We start from the raw sequence: 17,510 nt of genomic DNA on the forward strand, positions 1-17,510 counted from the left end.
AAAAAAAAAAACAACTTCCACAAGGAAACAATAAATCAATACTAATTTTTGCTTGGAAAGTAGAAAGAATAGCCTCAGAGGTGCAGCTGGGTTTTTGGTGCCCTTGGAAAATTCGTGGCTACATGCCTTTTTTTGATAATTGGTAAAATCATAATAAAAAATAATAAGTACAAATATTCCTTGGCTAAATGTCTAAGGGTAAGAAGAATTTTATTTTTGAATGGGTACTGCACACACATCATTTCGACTACCGAGGCAGTTTGAATGCATTGTTTAATTATATCTGATATATTGTGAATACCTTCACAACAAGTTGCTATGGAATTGCACTGCTTTGAATAAGTAATGCTTCACCAATGGAGAAGACTAATGTTACTTATTCTCGACTGATACCACCACCCAGATGGCACCATTTTGAAGCTCACCGGTTTCTCATCAGTGGGTGGCCAGGTACCCTGTTGCTGCATTATCTTGGTAGTAGAAATGATGTGCAGTACCCATGCATAAACAAACTTCTTCATATCCTTAGGCATTTAGCCAAGAAATATTTTTAGATTAAACTGTGCACACTAAGCATCTCTCATATTGTGGACTTATACTTAATAAATGTGTTGTCTGCAACAACAGGGTACCTGCCAACCCACCAATGAGAAGCCAACAAGCGAAATGATGCCAACTGCATGGCTTGAAGCTGCCCGAGTTACCGCGAATAGGTAACAACAGTCTTTTCTAATGGGGAAGCGTTGCCTATTCGAGGGATTTATGAGTAAGGAGTAACTGGCCCTTTCCTTTTTTGACGGTATTTCATCTTCTTCCTCTGGAGTTATACTTAATAGGTAGGCATTTAGCCAAGAAATATTTACTTATTATCACTATCAATATTCTACTATACATGTACCTACTATCACTTTCCTCCACCTTTTTGCTTTACTAAGTCTAATAGGGACAGATATGTGGATAACAGTTTCTTATCACATACCATTCTAAAAACTGTGCCATCTGGGGAGGGGGAGTCTTGATGGAGCCCTCGTTACTGCGAATAGGTAACAAGTCTTCTCTAATAGAGAAGCATTGGCTATTCGGGTGATTTGTGAGTGAGTGTGAGGAGCAACTGTCCCTTTCCTCTTTCGACAGCATTTCTTCTTCTTCTTCTTCTTCGACTCCACCTTTTTGCTTTCCTAAGTCTAATAGGAACAGTATGTGGATAACACAGTATCTTATCCCATACCATTTTTAAAACGGTGCCTTTTGTGTGGTGCTACCCACCTAGAATAAGTAACATTAGTCTTCTTCATAGGAGCAGCATTACTTATTCGAGGTAGTGCAATACCATGGCAACTTGTTGTGAAGGTATTCACAATATCATATATAATTAAATGGTGCATTCAAATTACCTTGCCAGTAGAAATGATGCAAGTGTGCAGTACCCATTCATAAACAAACTTCGTCAATAATAAGTACAGTTGGACCTTGGACAGTCGGAGGGTTAAAACAAATATGAACTGTTTATATAGCAAACACACTATACACATATTACAGTAAACCTTCGTTAATCTGGATTAATTAGGGGGAGAGGTCATCTGGATTAAGCGATAATCCGGATCAGTTAAGCAAAAGATAGCCTTCAAAGACAAAAAAATTTAGAATAAAAAATGGAAAATTTAATGAGATAGTAGTGCTGAATCAAGCAGTGAATCTCACCCAGATTCAACTGCTGGTGATAAATATATCCCTGTAGAGGCTTTATTTAAAAACTATAAAAAGACAATACATTTATCAGGTGGCATTTGCGTCGCACACCAACACACAGGGTAGTAAGATTACTCTGCGCGCCAATGCCACAGAGTAATCTTACTATGTGCTTCTTCCTGCAACACTTCATTTGGCTATTTTAATGTCTGTCTATTTGATACTCTGCTTTTATCACTACCCACATTAAATTTTAAAGCAAATGTCTTTATAGATTCTTTTTGTTTTTTAACATCTGACACAGCCTGTTAGCCAATACCAAATTCTTAAGCAATTTTTTTCAAGGAACACCATTTGAAGTTGTTCTATCACTTTGAGCTTGTTAATGATAGTTAAAGTAACACGTTTTCTTTTTATTCCACTTTTTAATTCTTTAGAACCCATAGTTATATAAAAATATGTTACCTTATGTACGTATATGCGTATGAAGTACGCAAATGAACCAACATAAGCAATAACATCCATCCCACTCAATCTCTCTCTTTTTTTTTTTTTTTTTTTTTGTTAGTTGTTGGCGCATCGGCTTCTGTGGCCATAATGCACCTCCCAAGGTTTTTGCACTACTCTGATCCAAGCCTGGGGCACTTTACCCACCCGGCTAGCCCGGTCAGCCCAACTCAATCAAAAACAGTATTCAACAACATGTAAGACAATGTAATGGAGGTGGGATTCGAACCCGCAAACTTTGGGTTGCCAGACAGGCACTTTACCCACCCGGCTAGCCTGGTCAGCCCGACTCAATCAACAACAGTATTCAACAACATGCAGGACAATGTAATGGATGTTCTGTCTCTCTCCAGGAACTCAATCAGCACGCAGTCAGAGTGACTCATCACAAATATTGCTTCCTCTGCATCTAAAAAGCTGGGTTTTCTCTTCACTCTCAGCTTCACTTTTACCAAACATCTGCTTGCTCTGTACAAATTCCAAATCTGCTGTACCATGGAATATTGTTCCCACATTTGGAGCAGTGCTACCAAAACTTCTCTCAGGATTCTGGCTTCCATTCAAAATAGGGCAGTTAAGTTAATTAATGATCTATCTCTAACATTGTGTCTCCACGCTCTGACGCACAGACGTTTTTTTCTGTTGTATGCCTTTTATACAGATACTTCTACGGGCACTATTCTTCTGAAGTTCTATAATTCTTCTATAATTCTCACTCTCTTTTCCAAATCAGCCCGAATTTGTGCCACAACCATCCTTTTATGTAAACTTCAAAATCACAGAATGAACTTCTCTTCTTCCTCATTTATTTCTTCAACTTCAATTTGTTGGAAAAATCTCTCTTCAAATGAATTTCCCAAAAACTATAATCTACTGAAATTCTAGTAATGTCAATGAGTACCTTCTTTCATCTTCCCAACCTTAGATCCATGCACAGTATTAAGTACTATAGGTCTAATACCTCTTGTGCTTGGGGTTGCAAAAAAAAAACCTCTGAGTAGTGGAAAACAATAAAGATCTAGGGTTAACTGTATAGTCTGATATGAAGTTTATTGAGCAGTTCACACTAGCTGCCAGGATCTATCAAGCATATGGATGTGGTTATCCCATCGTACAAGGCAATGGTCAGGCCATATCATCAGTACTGCATACAGATCTCCCTCATTTTAGGAAGGAGGTAAGAGATGTAGAATGAGCACAGAAAAGGGCAATGAGATTGGTAAGAAAGAATTTAGTTTTACAAATTGTAGCATATGGAGACTAGGCATCTGTGAGGTGATTGTACTGAGATGTTTAAGGCTTTGAATTAGAGCAGACTGAATGCTAATGGGATTCTTCCTCCTGTTCTGACTACGCACATGAGAGGGCATAAATTCAAATGAGAAAAGATGGTTGCAGAAGATGTCTGAAAGTTTCCCTTCAACTAGACTTTTTTTTTTTTTTTTTTGACTGATACTGTATAAGCTTGCTTTCTTGCATCATTTCCCACTAATAATCTAACACTGAACTGGCCACCCATGTCAACTGGATGCACTGCATTAGATTGTGTGCTCTCCTTAACAAAGACCATAACACCACATCCTGTTCTGCCTGTCCTTTCTGTACACATTATACTATCCATGTTCAAATTCTGTATCCCGTACATCTCTGTGCACCATATCTCTGATACCCATCGAGGCAGTGTTAGGTGGGTTGGAAACCTGCTGGCTTAGGGGAGATAGATTAATAGTAGCCACTGATAGAGGTGAAAGTGAATCTTGCACTGCTTCTATTGGAATGAGCAGCAGCCTGGAAAACAAGATGCAGGGTATTTCAGAGACTGCTGGGAGTCATTGCAGTACAAGTAAACACATGGGTTGTGTTAGGATAGCTAAGAATAGGAACAGGTGTATGTGTATTTGCATGTACACTAATGTGTACATGCAAACCCTTAGATCTTAGAGTTTCATAAATAAATTTGAGGAATTGCTCAAAACATCAAAGGCAGATATTGTTGGGATATCAGAGACGTGGTGTTACATAGATATAAGTAATGGAGAACTGGAATTTGGGGAGTACAATGTGTACAGAAAGGATACACAGGACAGAAAGGGAGGAGGGGTTATGCTATTGGTTAAGAAACACAAAATTCAAGGAAGTGAATCCAGTCGACATCGCTGGACAGTGCAGTGTCGAGTCAGTTTGGTGTGACATAAGCATTGGGAGATCAAAATTGAGAGTAGGAGTGTGCTATAGGCCTAATGACTCTGATGAGTATAATAAGAAACTGTACGGGGAAATAGAGTGGGCCAGTAAATCAAAGAGTCTTATAATGGGAGATTTTAATTTCCCAGATAGTGACTGGAATTTGTGGGATGGTCACTCACACACTAGCAAGGCTTTTGTGAATTTATTGGATGATTGTTTTCTACATCAGCATGTTCGGAAGGCAACTAGAGGGAGTAATACTCTTGATCTGATTATCAGTAGTGATTCTTCATGCATTAAGAATCTGCAGATAAAGGAACCACTAGGTGGCAGTGATCACAGTGTGCTGAAGTGGTATTTACTCAAAGAGGTAACCACCATCAGGGATAAAGGGAAGGGTTTTGGCTTTCGTAAAGGCAACTACGATAGTCTGAGACAGTATTTAAATTCTATACAGTGGGACCAACTGATGATGTTACCAACAGCAAATTCAAAATGGGAAGTATTCAAAGACCTTATCTTGGAAGCTACTAGGCTTTACATACCAACTAAGAAATATTGTTCAAGGTTTAGGCCTAAATGGATGTCAGATGAACTAATGATGAACAGATGAAGTCCCCCTTCAATTTCATGTCCCAAGTAACAGAACTGTTGATAAAAAGGGGGTGAAAACTGTAACTGTGAAGACAAGTGGATATGAAAATAGCCATTATACAGTTGTTCTAGCTTGTTGTGCCGACGGAACCAAGCTACCTCTCCTATGCTGATTTTCAAACACAAAACAAGGCCAAAAGAAGATATTCCTCGAGGAGTGATTGTCCACGTTCATGACAAGGGTTGGATGGATCAGGATGGGATGAAGATCTGGTTTGAGAAAGTTTGGAGCAGGAGACCAGGTGGGCTCTTACACAAACCTGCCCTACTGGTGCTTGATCAGTTCAGGGCACAATAACAAAAAACACAAAGAAGATTGCTGCAGAGCAAAAACAAAACGTGCCGTCATACCTTGACATCCCAGCTCCAACCACTTGATGTCAGCATTAACAAACGCTTCAAAACTGCCATGAGAGATGAATGGAACCAATGGATGAAGTCTTCTGGGGACAATTTGACACCAGCAGGAAGAGTGAAGAAACCAACTATAGGAGAAGTTTGTACCTGGGCGAAAAGATACTGGGATAATATCAACATTGAGATTGTTGTCAAGTCATTTAAGAAGTGTGGCATTTCAAATGCCATAGATGGAACTGAGGACGAGGCAATATATGAAGACAGTGATTCGTCATCACACACAGATGAGGACAAGCTAATGGATGGAAGTTTTGAGGAGTTGTATGAATTTTATGATGAATAAAACTTGAGTTTAATAACTTTATGTAATACATTTTTTTTCAAATTTCTGGCCCCAAAATTAAGGTGCGTTTTATACAAACGCACCTTAATTTTGGGGCAACAAATATCTTCTCTTCTGTACATGGGGAAATACAGTATTTCTTATCCATTTAATATCGACTTAGATACGAAACAAATTTCAGAAAAAATTGTAGAGATTTTTCACATGGAGAAAATATTATTTGAAAATAAAATTATTACATTGCGAAACGATATCTTCCTAAAAGCCAGATCATCAGAAAAGGACTTTTGGAAATATGTTTGCCAAAAAAAGTATCCAAATGTAAAATAATGCAGTGATCTTTTAAACTGCTGTTTTGGTTCCACATATCTATGTGAATCGGCCTTTTCATATTTGAAACCAACAAAGATGAAGAATTGCTCTACTCTTACGGACTTGAATATAGAAGATTCTTTACTGTTGGTATTATCACAGTATATCCCCAATTTTGAAAGCTTGGCAGATGACATGAAGACATAAACTTCACATAAATAAAAAATTTAAATACGTATGAATTCAAAATAAGAATTCTGAATTGTATTTAATTTTAAAATTTATAAACAACATTTTTCAATATGTGGTGATTAACTTTATTAACCATGTGCAATGAAATTCTTGAGATGGTAGATGGCGGCACATTTTGATGAACAAAATTAGACCGCATCACAAATTAAGTTGGCCATCCCTGCCCTATATCATGTCGCATTGCAGAGAGGTCTGAAAATACCAAACAACTAGTACATTTTGTGAGGCTGTGATTCATAGGACTACCACCTTCCCCAATCTCCCCTGAGCCACAGCACTTTAGCTACTATGAGCCCTTTGTTTTGCTACTCTGAAGCATGATTTCCATTCCCATTCAATTCAAGTGAGAATACTATACTAAACTAATATACTTATATTCAGCAAATACACTATGCACTGGTTACAGCAATAATATGTATTGTGCAATTCAAGTTTATGTTATTAAATACATATTTTGTTATCAAATTTTCATTATATGCATTATATTATCACTATGCATTATGCTATACTGTTACACATATAAAGTTGTAAGTTAATTATAATAGCCAATATCAATACCAACTTGCATGATTTGAACTTTAGAGATACATATTTACCACAATTAAAACACTACAATTCTCTTCCCATGCACTATAGTACAAGTTACATCCCTGAGTATAGTATGTACCAACTGTGTGGTACAACACTCAGGGAAGTGTAAAGTGAAAAAGACCTGGGGGTAATTGTGCAGTCAAATATGAAGTTTGCTGAACAGGTCATAGGGTCTTGTCAATGATATACAGGAATTCTGCTAGCAGGAACAGGGAGGTGATTATCTCATTATACAAGGCAATGGTCAGACCACACCTAGAGTACTGTGTACAGGTCTGGAGGCCTCATTTTCGGAAGGATGTAGAGTTGCTAGAACGAGTAGGGAGAAGGGCAACAAGATTGGTGAGAGCAACAAAGGGGTGCACTTATGAAGAAAGGCTTAAGTTCTGCAAGTTGCAGCATCTGAAGACTAGGCACCTGCGAGATGATCTGATTGACAAATTGATAATCTGATTGACTATCAACTTCCACAACAAAAGATGGAACACACTTCCATCTTTTGTTGTGGAAGTTGATAGTCTAAATAAATTTAAGGCTGAGATGGACAAGCATTTGGAACGAATGGAGGAGTGAAATGGGAGGCTTTTTTTTTTTTTTTTTTTTTTTGGCTGATGCTGCATAAGCTTGCTTTCTTGCATCGTATGGCCTCTACTAATGATAATGCTAATGAAAGAGCAAGCTGGCTTTAGGACGGGATTCTCAACTATGGATCATTTTCACATAAAACTCACAGCTAATGGGGAAAGCAGATGAATATAAAACACCATTATGTCTAGCATTTGTGGATTATGAAAAGGCATTTGACTCCATACAGCATAATGCAATGTTTTGGGCACTGGAAAGACAAGGCATAGATACCCAAATATATTATGATTTTTAAGAAAATATATCAGAATACTACCTCCTTTATTAGACTAGACAAAGACAGTAGAATATTTAAAATTGAGTTATTTACTGCTGACCTTGAGGAAGCTTTCTGAAGATCAGACTGGTCACAGAAAGGAGTCAATGTGAATGGAGAGTATCTAAACCATTTACGATTTGCAGATGACACTGTCATCTGCAAATCATAAATCCCAAGCCACAATCCCAAGGAATTAGAGGAAAATTTTAATCAACTATGCAGAATTTGCACGGATTTTGAACTAAAGATGAATATAGATAAAAAAACAGGAATGATGAACAAGTAGGCCACAGAAAGGAATACAATCATTGAAGGAGCTAATTAAAAGGTGGATTCATTTAATTATCTGGGACAAGTCATTAGCTGTAATAATGATAAATGGCTGGAAGTCAAGAGAAGAATAAATTTTGGATGTATAGCATTCAGGAAATATAGTCACACACTGAGAAGCAATATCCCAATTTGTTGGAAATGTAAAGTAATGAACCAATGTATACTCCCTACCATGACTTATGGAAGTGAAACTTGGGCATTCACCAAAACAATAGAAGAGAAGCTGAAAATTACTGAGAATTACACAGCAAAGAGTGTGTATGTTATGGTTGTTTAAGGGCGCATAAGCTACACTGTCTATAGAGTGCGCCTGTCCATAGAGATGTATTAGGAAATAATTCAGAATTTAAGGCATTTCAATTTCATTTTAGAAACTATTCAGAAGCGATGATATATTCCAATTTTTTTCAGAAAACAGAAAAGTTCATTGATGTTTGCCTTGTTGTCTATAATATGCTCTAGTTATATTGGTTCTTGCAGTTTATTCAGAGAAAGCAGGACTGATGTTCTGTCCTTGTTATATTGAGGACAGTCAACAAGAATATGCTTGATTGTTAGATGTACTGAGCAGTGAGGAAACTGAGGAGCATCATCACCTGGGTCAGATGAGTATGTCCTATTGTTGCCTGTGCAAGTACCACTTCTTCCCTTCTAGTTGGTTGGATGCTTGAGTGCCAAAATTTTGGTTCCTGTTTCAACTGTAAAAGTTTGTTGTTAGTCTGGGTGTGCCATAGCTTTTTCCACTGTTCAAGAAGAGGCGCACCCTTGCGCTCCTCTACAAGGCAGCCATCATCCCAGCAATTACATATGCCTCCGGCGTCTGGTATAAAAAGGCCTCAACAGTGGTTAATCGTCGACGATTGGAAATAATACACAGACCGATCCTCCTAACCATCACCCGAGCATGCAATACAGTATCAACACATGCACTGCAAGTTATCACGGGAACCTTGCCTCTCGACTTGGAAGTAATCCGCACAGGAATGCAGCAGCAACTCAGGCGTGGAAAAGCCACAACGTATCAAGACCTTACCACAGATCCGATAAATAACATACAGGCAGAGAAGAAAAGACTGGAAACATACCTACAAACAATCTGGCAGCAACGTTGGACTGACTCAACCAAAGGTGAAATAACTCGAAAGTTTCTACCTAATCTCCAACAGGTCTACCCACAATATCCGCAATGGTTCAACCCCGGACGCTACACCACTTACCTCCTCACAGGACACGGAGCGATTCGCAACAAACTGAACCTCCTTGGCATCACAGATAATCCCATGTGCGCGTGTGGCTCTCTGGAGACATGGGACCACATAATGTATGAATGTGAGCACTATGAAGATCTACGTGGACACCTGATCACACAGATGCAATTCAACCCCAAAAACCAGGAGCATTATCTACTGGAGAATGAAGCAAATTACAAGCAATTCTCTAAATTTGCCCAGAGCCTCTACGCCAGACGGCAAACCCTCCCGCCACCAGCAAACCCTGAGCAACCAGAACCAACATAGCTCACTGCTTGAACGACCACACCAAGCCGCACTGACCTGCGGAATAACCAGCACAACAAAAACAGGAGTCTCCAATCCCTATTTTCCCATTGTGACTGAATCCAAACAACCCAACCTGGATGGTAGGCCACTGATGATAGACGACCACTTCGCAGCCACAAGCCTTCACGCCCTATTGGCGATCTGGGTCAGCTCCCTTGTCTGGCCCACTATTACTCCCCTTCCCCGGTGGGGGAGGGAGACGGCTTGCCATCTCCTTAACCTCCACCACCCTTCTCTTCTTTCTGGTGGGGCATGGGCATGCCCCACTGCTGGAGCTACCTTCCCTATCGGCTCCTTCTCTGACTATATCCCCCCCAATCTTCAACTTCCCTTCCCCCTCTCTAACTATACGCAAGCGACAGTCCCACACAATCCAAATTTAACCATCCAAATAAATTTCGCCCAAAACTCTCGGCTTCTCATTCTAGCGCCTTCACCACGCGAACTAACTTATACCAATTGATGTGTATGCATATGCATTTTTGTATGTCGTATATGTGCATTTTTTTTTTTTTTTTTTTTTTTTTTTAGGTCCTAGCCACTGAAATCTAAGGAAATTAGGTGGCAGGACCTGCCAGAGTAAATAATTATAATACTGGTGTACCTGGTCTGCCTCCACGGGGCTAAAGTGGGGCAACGTTGGGCCTCAGTAGGGGTCCAGCGGCTAAATGACCAGATGAACAACGGTACACGACACTACACATGTACAATATCCATACACTTTTAAATCTCTGGCATTTCCAGCAAACTGGTACACCCATCACAATGTAAACAACGCGGAGATGGGGGAAACCCCTGGTGCCGTATGACCCTAAATACACTTTACACACTTTGTTCAAGGCATGCTGCTTTTATGATGATATCGTGGTCAGAGGCTGGAATATGGGCAGCGGTCAAATCTAGTGTGGAGGGATTTTTTGCCAATATATCCGCCAGTTCATTTCTGTTTATCCCTGAATGTTCTGGAATCCAACAAAAGTTCACTAAATGTTGACGTTGTTCAATTTTTAAGAGCAACTTCATGATTTGGTTCAAAACAGGGTGATTCGTATGGAATGGATTTTGCATTGCTCTAATTGAGCTGAGAGAGTCTGTGTAAATTAAATATTTTGAAGATGGGTAAAGATTCATTTCTAGAGCTAATTTTATTCCATGTAGTTCTGTGGAAAAATTGCTATACTCAGGTGGAAGGGAAGCTGAAATAATAGCGGAGGGAAACACTGCTGCTGCTCCAATGGCTGATTGAGATTTGGACCAATCGGTATATATTGGAAGGAAATCAACATAGCTCTGAATATGACTTGCATGGAGTTGCTTCAGGTTGAGAGTTGGTAGAAGATTCTTACCCCATTGAAAATAAGTATCAAATTTCACTTGAGGAGGGAGAGTCCAAGGTGGATGAAAGTAATTCATTACCTGTCGACTATTGTGAAAAGGAACTTTACAACTCTGTGATATTTCAAAAAGCTGTAGTCCTGCTGGCCTTATTTTATTAGGTTTATTTCTGTAGAGATTAGTTAGTTGAAGATTGATAGGATGCAAACAGCAACTTTTTATTTTAGCTGCATACTTCAGTAGTAACATTTTTCTGCAGAGGTGCAAAGGGGGTTCGTGAGCTTCAATGTATAGACTGTGAATTGGAGATGTCCTGAAGACTCCAAGTGCAATTCATAATGCACTGTGTTGTATAGGATACAGCCAGTATAGTACACTCTTTCGGGCAGAATCGTAGACTGGAGCACCAATATCCAAACGTGATCTAATCAATGCTCTATATAGTCGAAGCAACGAGGTACGATCTGCTCCTCAAGACAGGGCAGATAAAGCTCTTAGTATGTTGAACTTTTTGAGACATGTATTACGTACAAATTTAATATATTCAAGGAAGTTTTACTTCTTGTCAAGGGTTAATCACAAGAAGTGGATGTTGTTGCCAATTGGAATGGTAAAGTCTGATATGTGAAGTTCGGGATCTGAATGTAATTTGAGTTGATTGCAAAAATGTATAGCGACAGTTTTCTGTTGTGAAAGACGATAACTATTGAGCAGTGCCCACTTTTGTATTTTACTTAGTGATATCTGCAATTGACATTCAATAGATCTCATGTTCTGAGAATGGCAAGAAAGAGAGAGATCGTCAGCATAAAGGTAAGTCTCAACAGTATTTGGAAGTTCTTTAGTAATAGAGTCAATTCTAAGGAAAAAAAGAGTTGCACTCAGAACAGACCCTTGCATAACTCCTTCTTCCTGCAAGAATGTCATAGAAAGGGAACAACTCCATAAAAAATTCTTAACGAACATAGGCAGGTTGCCTCGTAGACCAAGGGCATGAAGGTCTCTAAGAATGCTGTGATGCCAGGTAGTATCAAATGCCTTCTCTATGTCGATGGAGATCATAACAAGGTGTTCATTTCTCACAAAGGCATTACATATTGCGGACTCGGCCTTGATCATGAGATCCAAGGCAGGCCTGTTTTGGCGAAAGCCATGTTGACTATTACTAATTAGATTTTGGTCTTCAATTATCCAAACGAGTCGTCTGTGGATCATTTTCTCAAGAATTATACCATGGCAACTGGAAAGGGAAATTGGCCGGTAACTCAAGGGACTGGAGGGATCTTTACTGGGTTTCAAAAAGGTCAAAACTGTGGCATGATGCCAAGACGTAGGATAGATGTTTTCCCAGAAATATTCAATTATAAAATAACAGCAGCAGCTGCAATTGTTTGTCATAAAGGTGCTGTAACATGATGTAATATATTCCATCGGGCCCTGTTGCACTGTTGCATACTGTTCTAATCGCTTGTAGAAGTTCCAAGTACTAAAGAGGTTGGTTATATGGTAAGATTAGAGAGGTGCGAAAGTCTATGGGTCGCTGTTCAGTGATGTCCTTGATTTTCTGGAATTCCAGGGAATAGCTTGATGCTGCTGAGACTTGAGCAAAGGTTTTGCCCAAAGCATTTGCTATGATCAAAGGAGCAGAGAGTTCTTGCCCATTCCAGGAAAGGATTGTAGAAGGAATGGTCGAAAACTTTCAAAACTTTCCAGAAAGCTGTCTAATTTTCTTCCATATTAATTTGCAGTCAAGTTTCTATTATTTGGCTTGTTTTTGAATGAGACACGCTCTTGCCCTTAGTTTCTTATAGTTAATGAGATTAAATGTTGTTGGTGATCGTCGAAATAAATTCCACGCTTTATTTTTTTCCCTCTTTGCTTTTGTGTATTCTTCATTCCACCAGTAGTTAAAATGGTGCCGGGGCATAGGATTTGTTAATGGAATAGAGTTTTTAGCTGCTGATAACAAGTGGGATTTGATTTATTCTGTTACTTCATCAATGGGCTATAACCATATAATTTCCTCATCCAGGGTGATAGCTGACTGATATTTGACCCAGTTGGCACGAGAGAATTTCCACTTCCAGCAGGGATCGGCTAATGGCGGTTGTGCAATGAGCATATTACAAATAATTGGGAAATGATCGCTGCCCATGGGATCATTCATACAGACCATTCCATGACTAAAAACAGTATCGGGAACATATTGAGAGGTCAATTGCAGTAGTTTGTCCAGTTGGCAATTGCATGTGCATAGATTCACCTATATTAAGAATGGTAAGATTTTGCCTATCCAGAAAGGTTTCAATCAGTCGACCATGTGTATCTAATTTTGAAGATTCCCACAAAGGGTGGTGACCATTGAAATCCCCCAATAGAGAGACAGGGGAAGGTAATTGCAGTAGAAGGTTTTCCAGATCTTGGAAAGAGAAGGTATGATTTGGTGGAAGATATATTGAAACTAGTGTTATCGCAATCTGCGTAATGCAACGTACAGCAACAGCTTCAATTTCTGTTTGAAGAACAATCTGCTTCGCTGGGATCTGCGAGTTGATCAAGATGGCCACACCACCATGGGCAGTATTTGATGTACTGCGATCTTTTTGATATATAGAGTAGTTCTTTATGGAGGTGGAAATTTGGGAAGTTAAATAAGTTTCTTGCAAGCAAAAATCCACATCCAGTGGGTTTTTGCTTGCAAGAACGTAGCGATGCATAAGGTTATGGATACTGTTGATACTGCTGCGAAGTCCTCTACAATTCCACTGTAAAATATAAGGCATTACTGATATGAGTACAAGGAGCTGTATCTGACTGCTTTTTCAGTATGGCAGTTTTATGTTGGTCAGACTTCGGTTTGTCTTTTTTTTTGAAAAATATAGGTAGAGTAGTATCCATTTCTTCCTCCACATATATTCTAAAACTGGGTCTTCCTGGTTGGATGAGTAATTAGTATCCATGGAAGTGTTTTGGATATTTTTTTTTTGAATTGGAACTTTCACCGTGTGATGCAGTAGCAATCACTGGTGGAGAAGGAGATGTAACTGGTATTGTAAGAGGAGTGTTACATGCCTGTTCTGAGTGCTTAAGGATGTTGGACTGTTGCTCAGAGAGGACAGCTCGAGCCCAATCTGAGATTGATATGTTTGAGGGGACGGTGACATCAGTTTGAGTGGACACTGTTTGTTGTTTTTGTGTAATACTGGCATAGGTACGTTTGGGCATAGTAGGAACAATTATTTTCCTGGCTTCTTGATAGCTTACCTTGTTTTCAACCTTATATTTAACAATTTTTTTCTCAATTTTCCATCTGTCACATGTTTTAGAATAGACAGAATGGTTGCCCTTGCAGTTGGGATGTTTTCCCTGTTGCCAAACATTCCGATTGAGTATGATCAGAAGTTCCACAGTTGGGACAAACTGGGTTTCCTCTCCATGTCATCTGAGAGTGGCCATACTTTTGGCACTTGTAACATCTCAAGGGATTGGGTACATAGGGACGAACATGGCAAAGTAGATAACCAGCTTTTAGTGATGACGGTAGGTTTGGGGAATTAAACGTAAGAATAATATTCTTGGTAGGTGTAAAGTTATTGTCCTTTTTAATCATTATTCTTTTTGCTGCAATAAAATTTTGATCTTGGAGCTCTTTAGTTATTTCTGGCTCCGTCACGTTCAACAGATCCTAGCTGGATATAAGACCCTTAGATGTATTTAGGGTAGCATGGGGAGATACTTTTCTGCCAAGGTTTCTGGCCCCACCATGAGGAGGCAGGAGCAGTGCCTGGTGTGAGCAAGCAGAGGTTAGTAAGGATTAGTACTTAGTAGAGAAAAATATAAAAGAAAGGTGGATTTCCTTCCCTACTATCTACAAAAACGTTTTGGTAGAAGAGCTTCTATGAAATAATTTTTTGAAAATGCTGGAACTTAAAAAGAACTACTAGTCGCTTTATAAAGATCACTTACTGAAAGATCGCACAGATAATCGCCTAGTCACAATTCGCTTGGCACCTGGGGCCACACAGCGAAGAATGGAATGAATTATATTAGGAATCAGACTGTTAGATAAGAAGAGAAACATATAGATTAGGCAGCAAACTCAAGTAAAGGACATTCTTATTAAAACTAAAGAACTAAAATGGCCTTGGGCAGGACACATAGCTCAAAGACATGATGACAGATGGACTAAGAAAATAACAGAATGCTACCCAAGAGCAGCCAGAAGAAAACCTGGAAGCCAACGACGGAGATGGACAGATGAAATTCACGGTTCATGAGTAGTATGGTGTCCATTACACAAAACAGAAGGAACTGGAAAGTTTCTGGAGAGGCTTTCTTCCTGCAGTGGATTGAAAATGGCTGATGATGATGAAGTTCTCTGTGCAATGCAGACAGGTTGTCAGAACAGCTCATAGGGTTTTGTCAATGATACAGAAACTTTGCTAGCAGGGATAAGGAGGTGATTATCCCACTGCACAGGTTTGGAGGTCTCATTTTAGGTAGGATGGGCTACAAGATTGGTGAAAGAAACAAAAGACTGGCACCAATAACGTGATCTGACTGCTTTAACTGGACTGAGCAAGCTCAATGTGGATAGCAATCTTCCTCTTGTGGGGAAATTCTATACAGTAATACCAGGATTACTGTAAACAATGTAAATGAACTTGAGCTTCTGATCAAGTCAACTAATACTGATGTATTAGTAGTTCAGTTTACTGAGACATTCTGCCACTCAGAGATATCAGATATGAATTTTATTTCAGTGAATACTGTGTGTTTGGGAGAAATAAGGATGGATGGAGGGGTAGGGGAGAAATGCTTCTGATGAAAAAAAAAAAGAGATCAAATAACGAGTTAGTTTTGCACAAAATGACCTGCTGTAAATGGCAGTAGTAGTGGAAGTACGTTACAGTCCAAATGACTGAGGCATATGACAGAAATCAAAAAGAGGAACACGACATATCCTATCAATAGTGGGGAGTGCCACTTGGGGCACACCATCAATGAATGGTTGGTCAGCATCCTCATGAATTCCACACATATAAATCCTAACTTTTTCAGAAAACAGACTTTTTTAAGGGCTACAGCACATAGAACATATACAACACACAATGCTCCCACATCTTGATGTCAATTCCATGTTTACTATGTCCCCCTCCAAACATTCTAATATTTACATGAGTACATGAAATACAAATGGAATTCTAATATTTAAGCCATGAAATACAGAGATATCCCTGAAATGTTATGGAGCTTACTGATATATGTCAGTGGGATATTTCTAGTTTCCTAGTGAATCTTCAAGAAAAAAAAAAGTAGTAGGTATAGATAACCCAATTCCCTTCATTGTTGCAGACATATCAATGTCATGTTACATCAGCAACAGAAACATTAACTTTATTATACAACAGAAAATATGATTTGCAAGAAACCCATTTATGTGATATTTTCAAGAAAGCCATTTATATAATTTTTGCAAGAAAGCCATTAATATTTATATTATTACAGAAACATTTATGAAGCAAACATAATCATGTATATAAATAATTAGGTACCTCTTATCCTGGCTTGAATCACAGCTACTCTCATTTGTATTATAGCAACCATTCATTAGCTGATTGGGTGTCCATTTTATTATTAAACTTTCAGGTGTTTGATGAAGTGATAAGTATCCTGGCATAACTTCTATATGCTCCTTCTATAAATATTTTAGAGCTTAGAATGAAACTGAATTTAATAATACTTATATGAGAAAATAAGAAAAACAATGAATGAGATAATTAATATTTCTGTCATAGCACAACACCTCCCAAGAAGGATTTTCAGGAATCGTGCTCACTACTTTTTACTTATCAATGATACATCAAGACAATAGTTATAGCAAAAACCAAGTTTTTAAAGCTATATAAAGTTATCATACATGTTGGCATCTTTTTGTACAGAACTATTAGTGAAGTGTAGGCACAACATGATATCCAGAGTCAAAACCCAGTCTGAGTAGTAGCACACACTTTAAATAAAAAGCAGTGCATTTTATTTAAAAGAAATGCATTATCAAGGCCTAAAAAGTACTTCCACAATATGAGCCAATACACTAAGTAGCAAACCCAGTTTGCTACTTAGTGTATTGATGACTGTACTTAGCTGTTTTAATTTTAAACATTGTTAAAATTTGAATTCATTCAGCAATTTTTAACATTTTAACTCATAGCTATACAGCTATGTACAGAAAGGAGCAGATTATTTTAGCAATAAATAGACTCATATACCAACCATGAAAACATAAGTATTTTACTGTAACTAAAATATTTACAAATAAAATAAATATTTACAAAAACTGCTATTATATTATGTGCATTGTAAAAAAAAAAAAAAACACATTAAAACTATGATGAAATCCTTGCGATAAAATGCACTAAAATAAACCGGATTAAAAAAACGATAAAAATCTGGGGCTTTCGGAAGCATCGGCTTCCTTCCTCAGAAC

At 38.5% G+C, this 17,510-nt stretch overlaps 1 protein-coding gene across 3 annotated transcripts in view; it reads right to left on the minus strand.

Annotated features, from left to right (window-relative positions):
• LOC150085771 (small G protein signaling modulator 1-like) overlaps positions 1-17,510 on the minus strand; it is a 744,108-nt gene that overhangs the window by 570,143 nt on the left and 156,455 nt on the right. For all 3 annotated transcript variants that reach the window (XM_090374245.1, XM_090374244.1, XM_090374243.1), the window contains exon 9: positions 16,579-16,721. In XM_090374245.1, the coding sequence (XP_090230371.1) occupies positions 16,579-16,721 (143 nt within the window). The remainder of the gene's footprint in view (positions 1-16,578; positions 16,722-17,510) is intronic.

The sequence above is a fragment of the Mastigoproctus giganteus genome, chromosome 5 (genome assembly GCF_048544385.1).
Source record: "Mastigoproctus giganteus isolate SK-2022 chromosome 5, ASM4854438v1, whole genome shotgun sequence".
Classification (NCBI taxonomy): Eukaryota; Metazoa; Arthropoda; class Arachnida; order Uropygi; family Thelyphonidae; genus Mastigoproctus; species Mastigoproctus giganteus.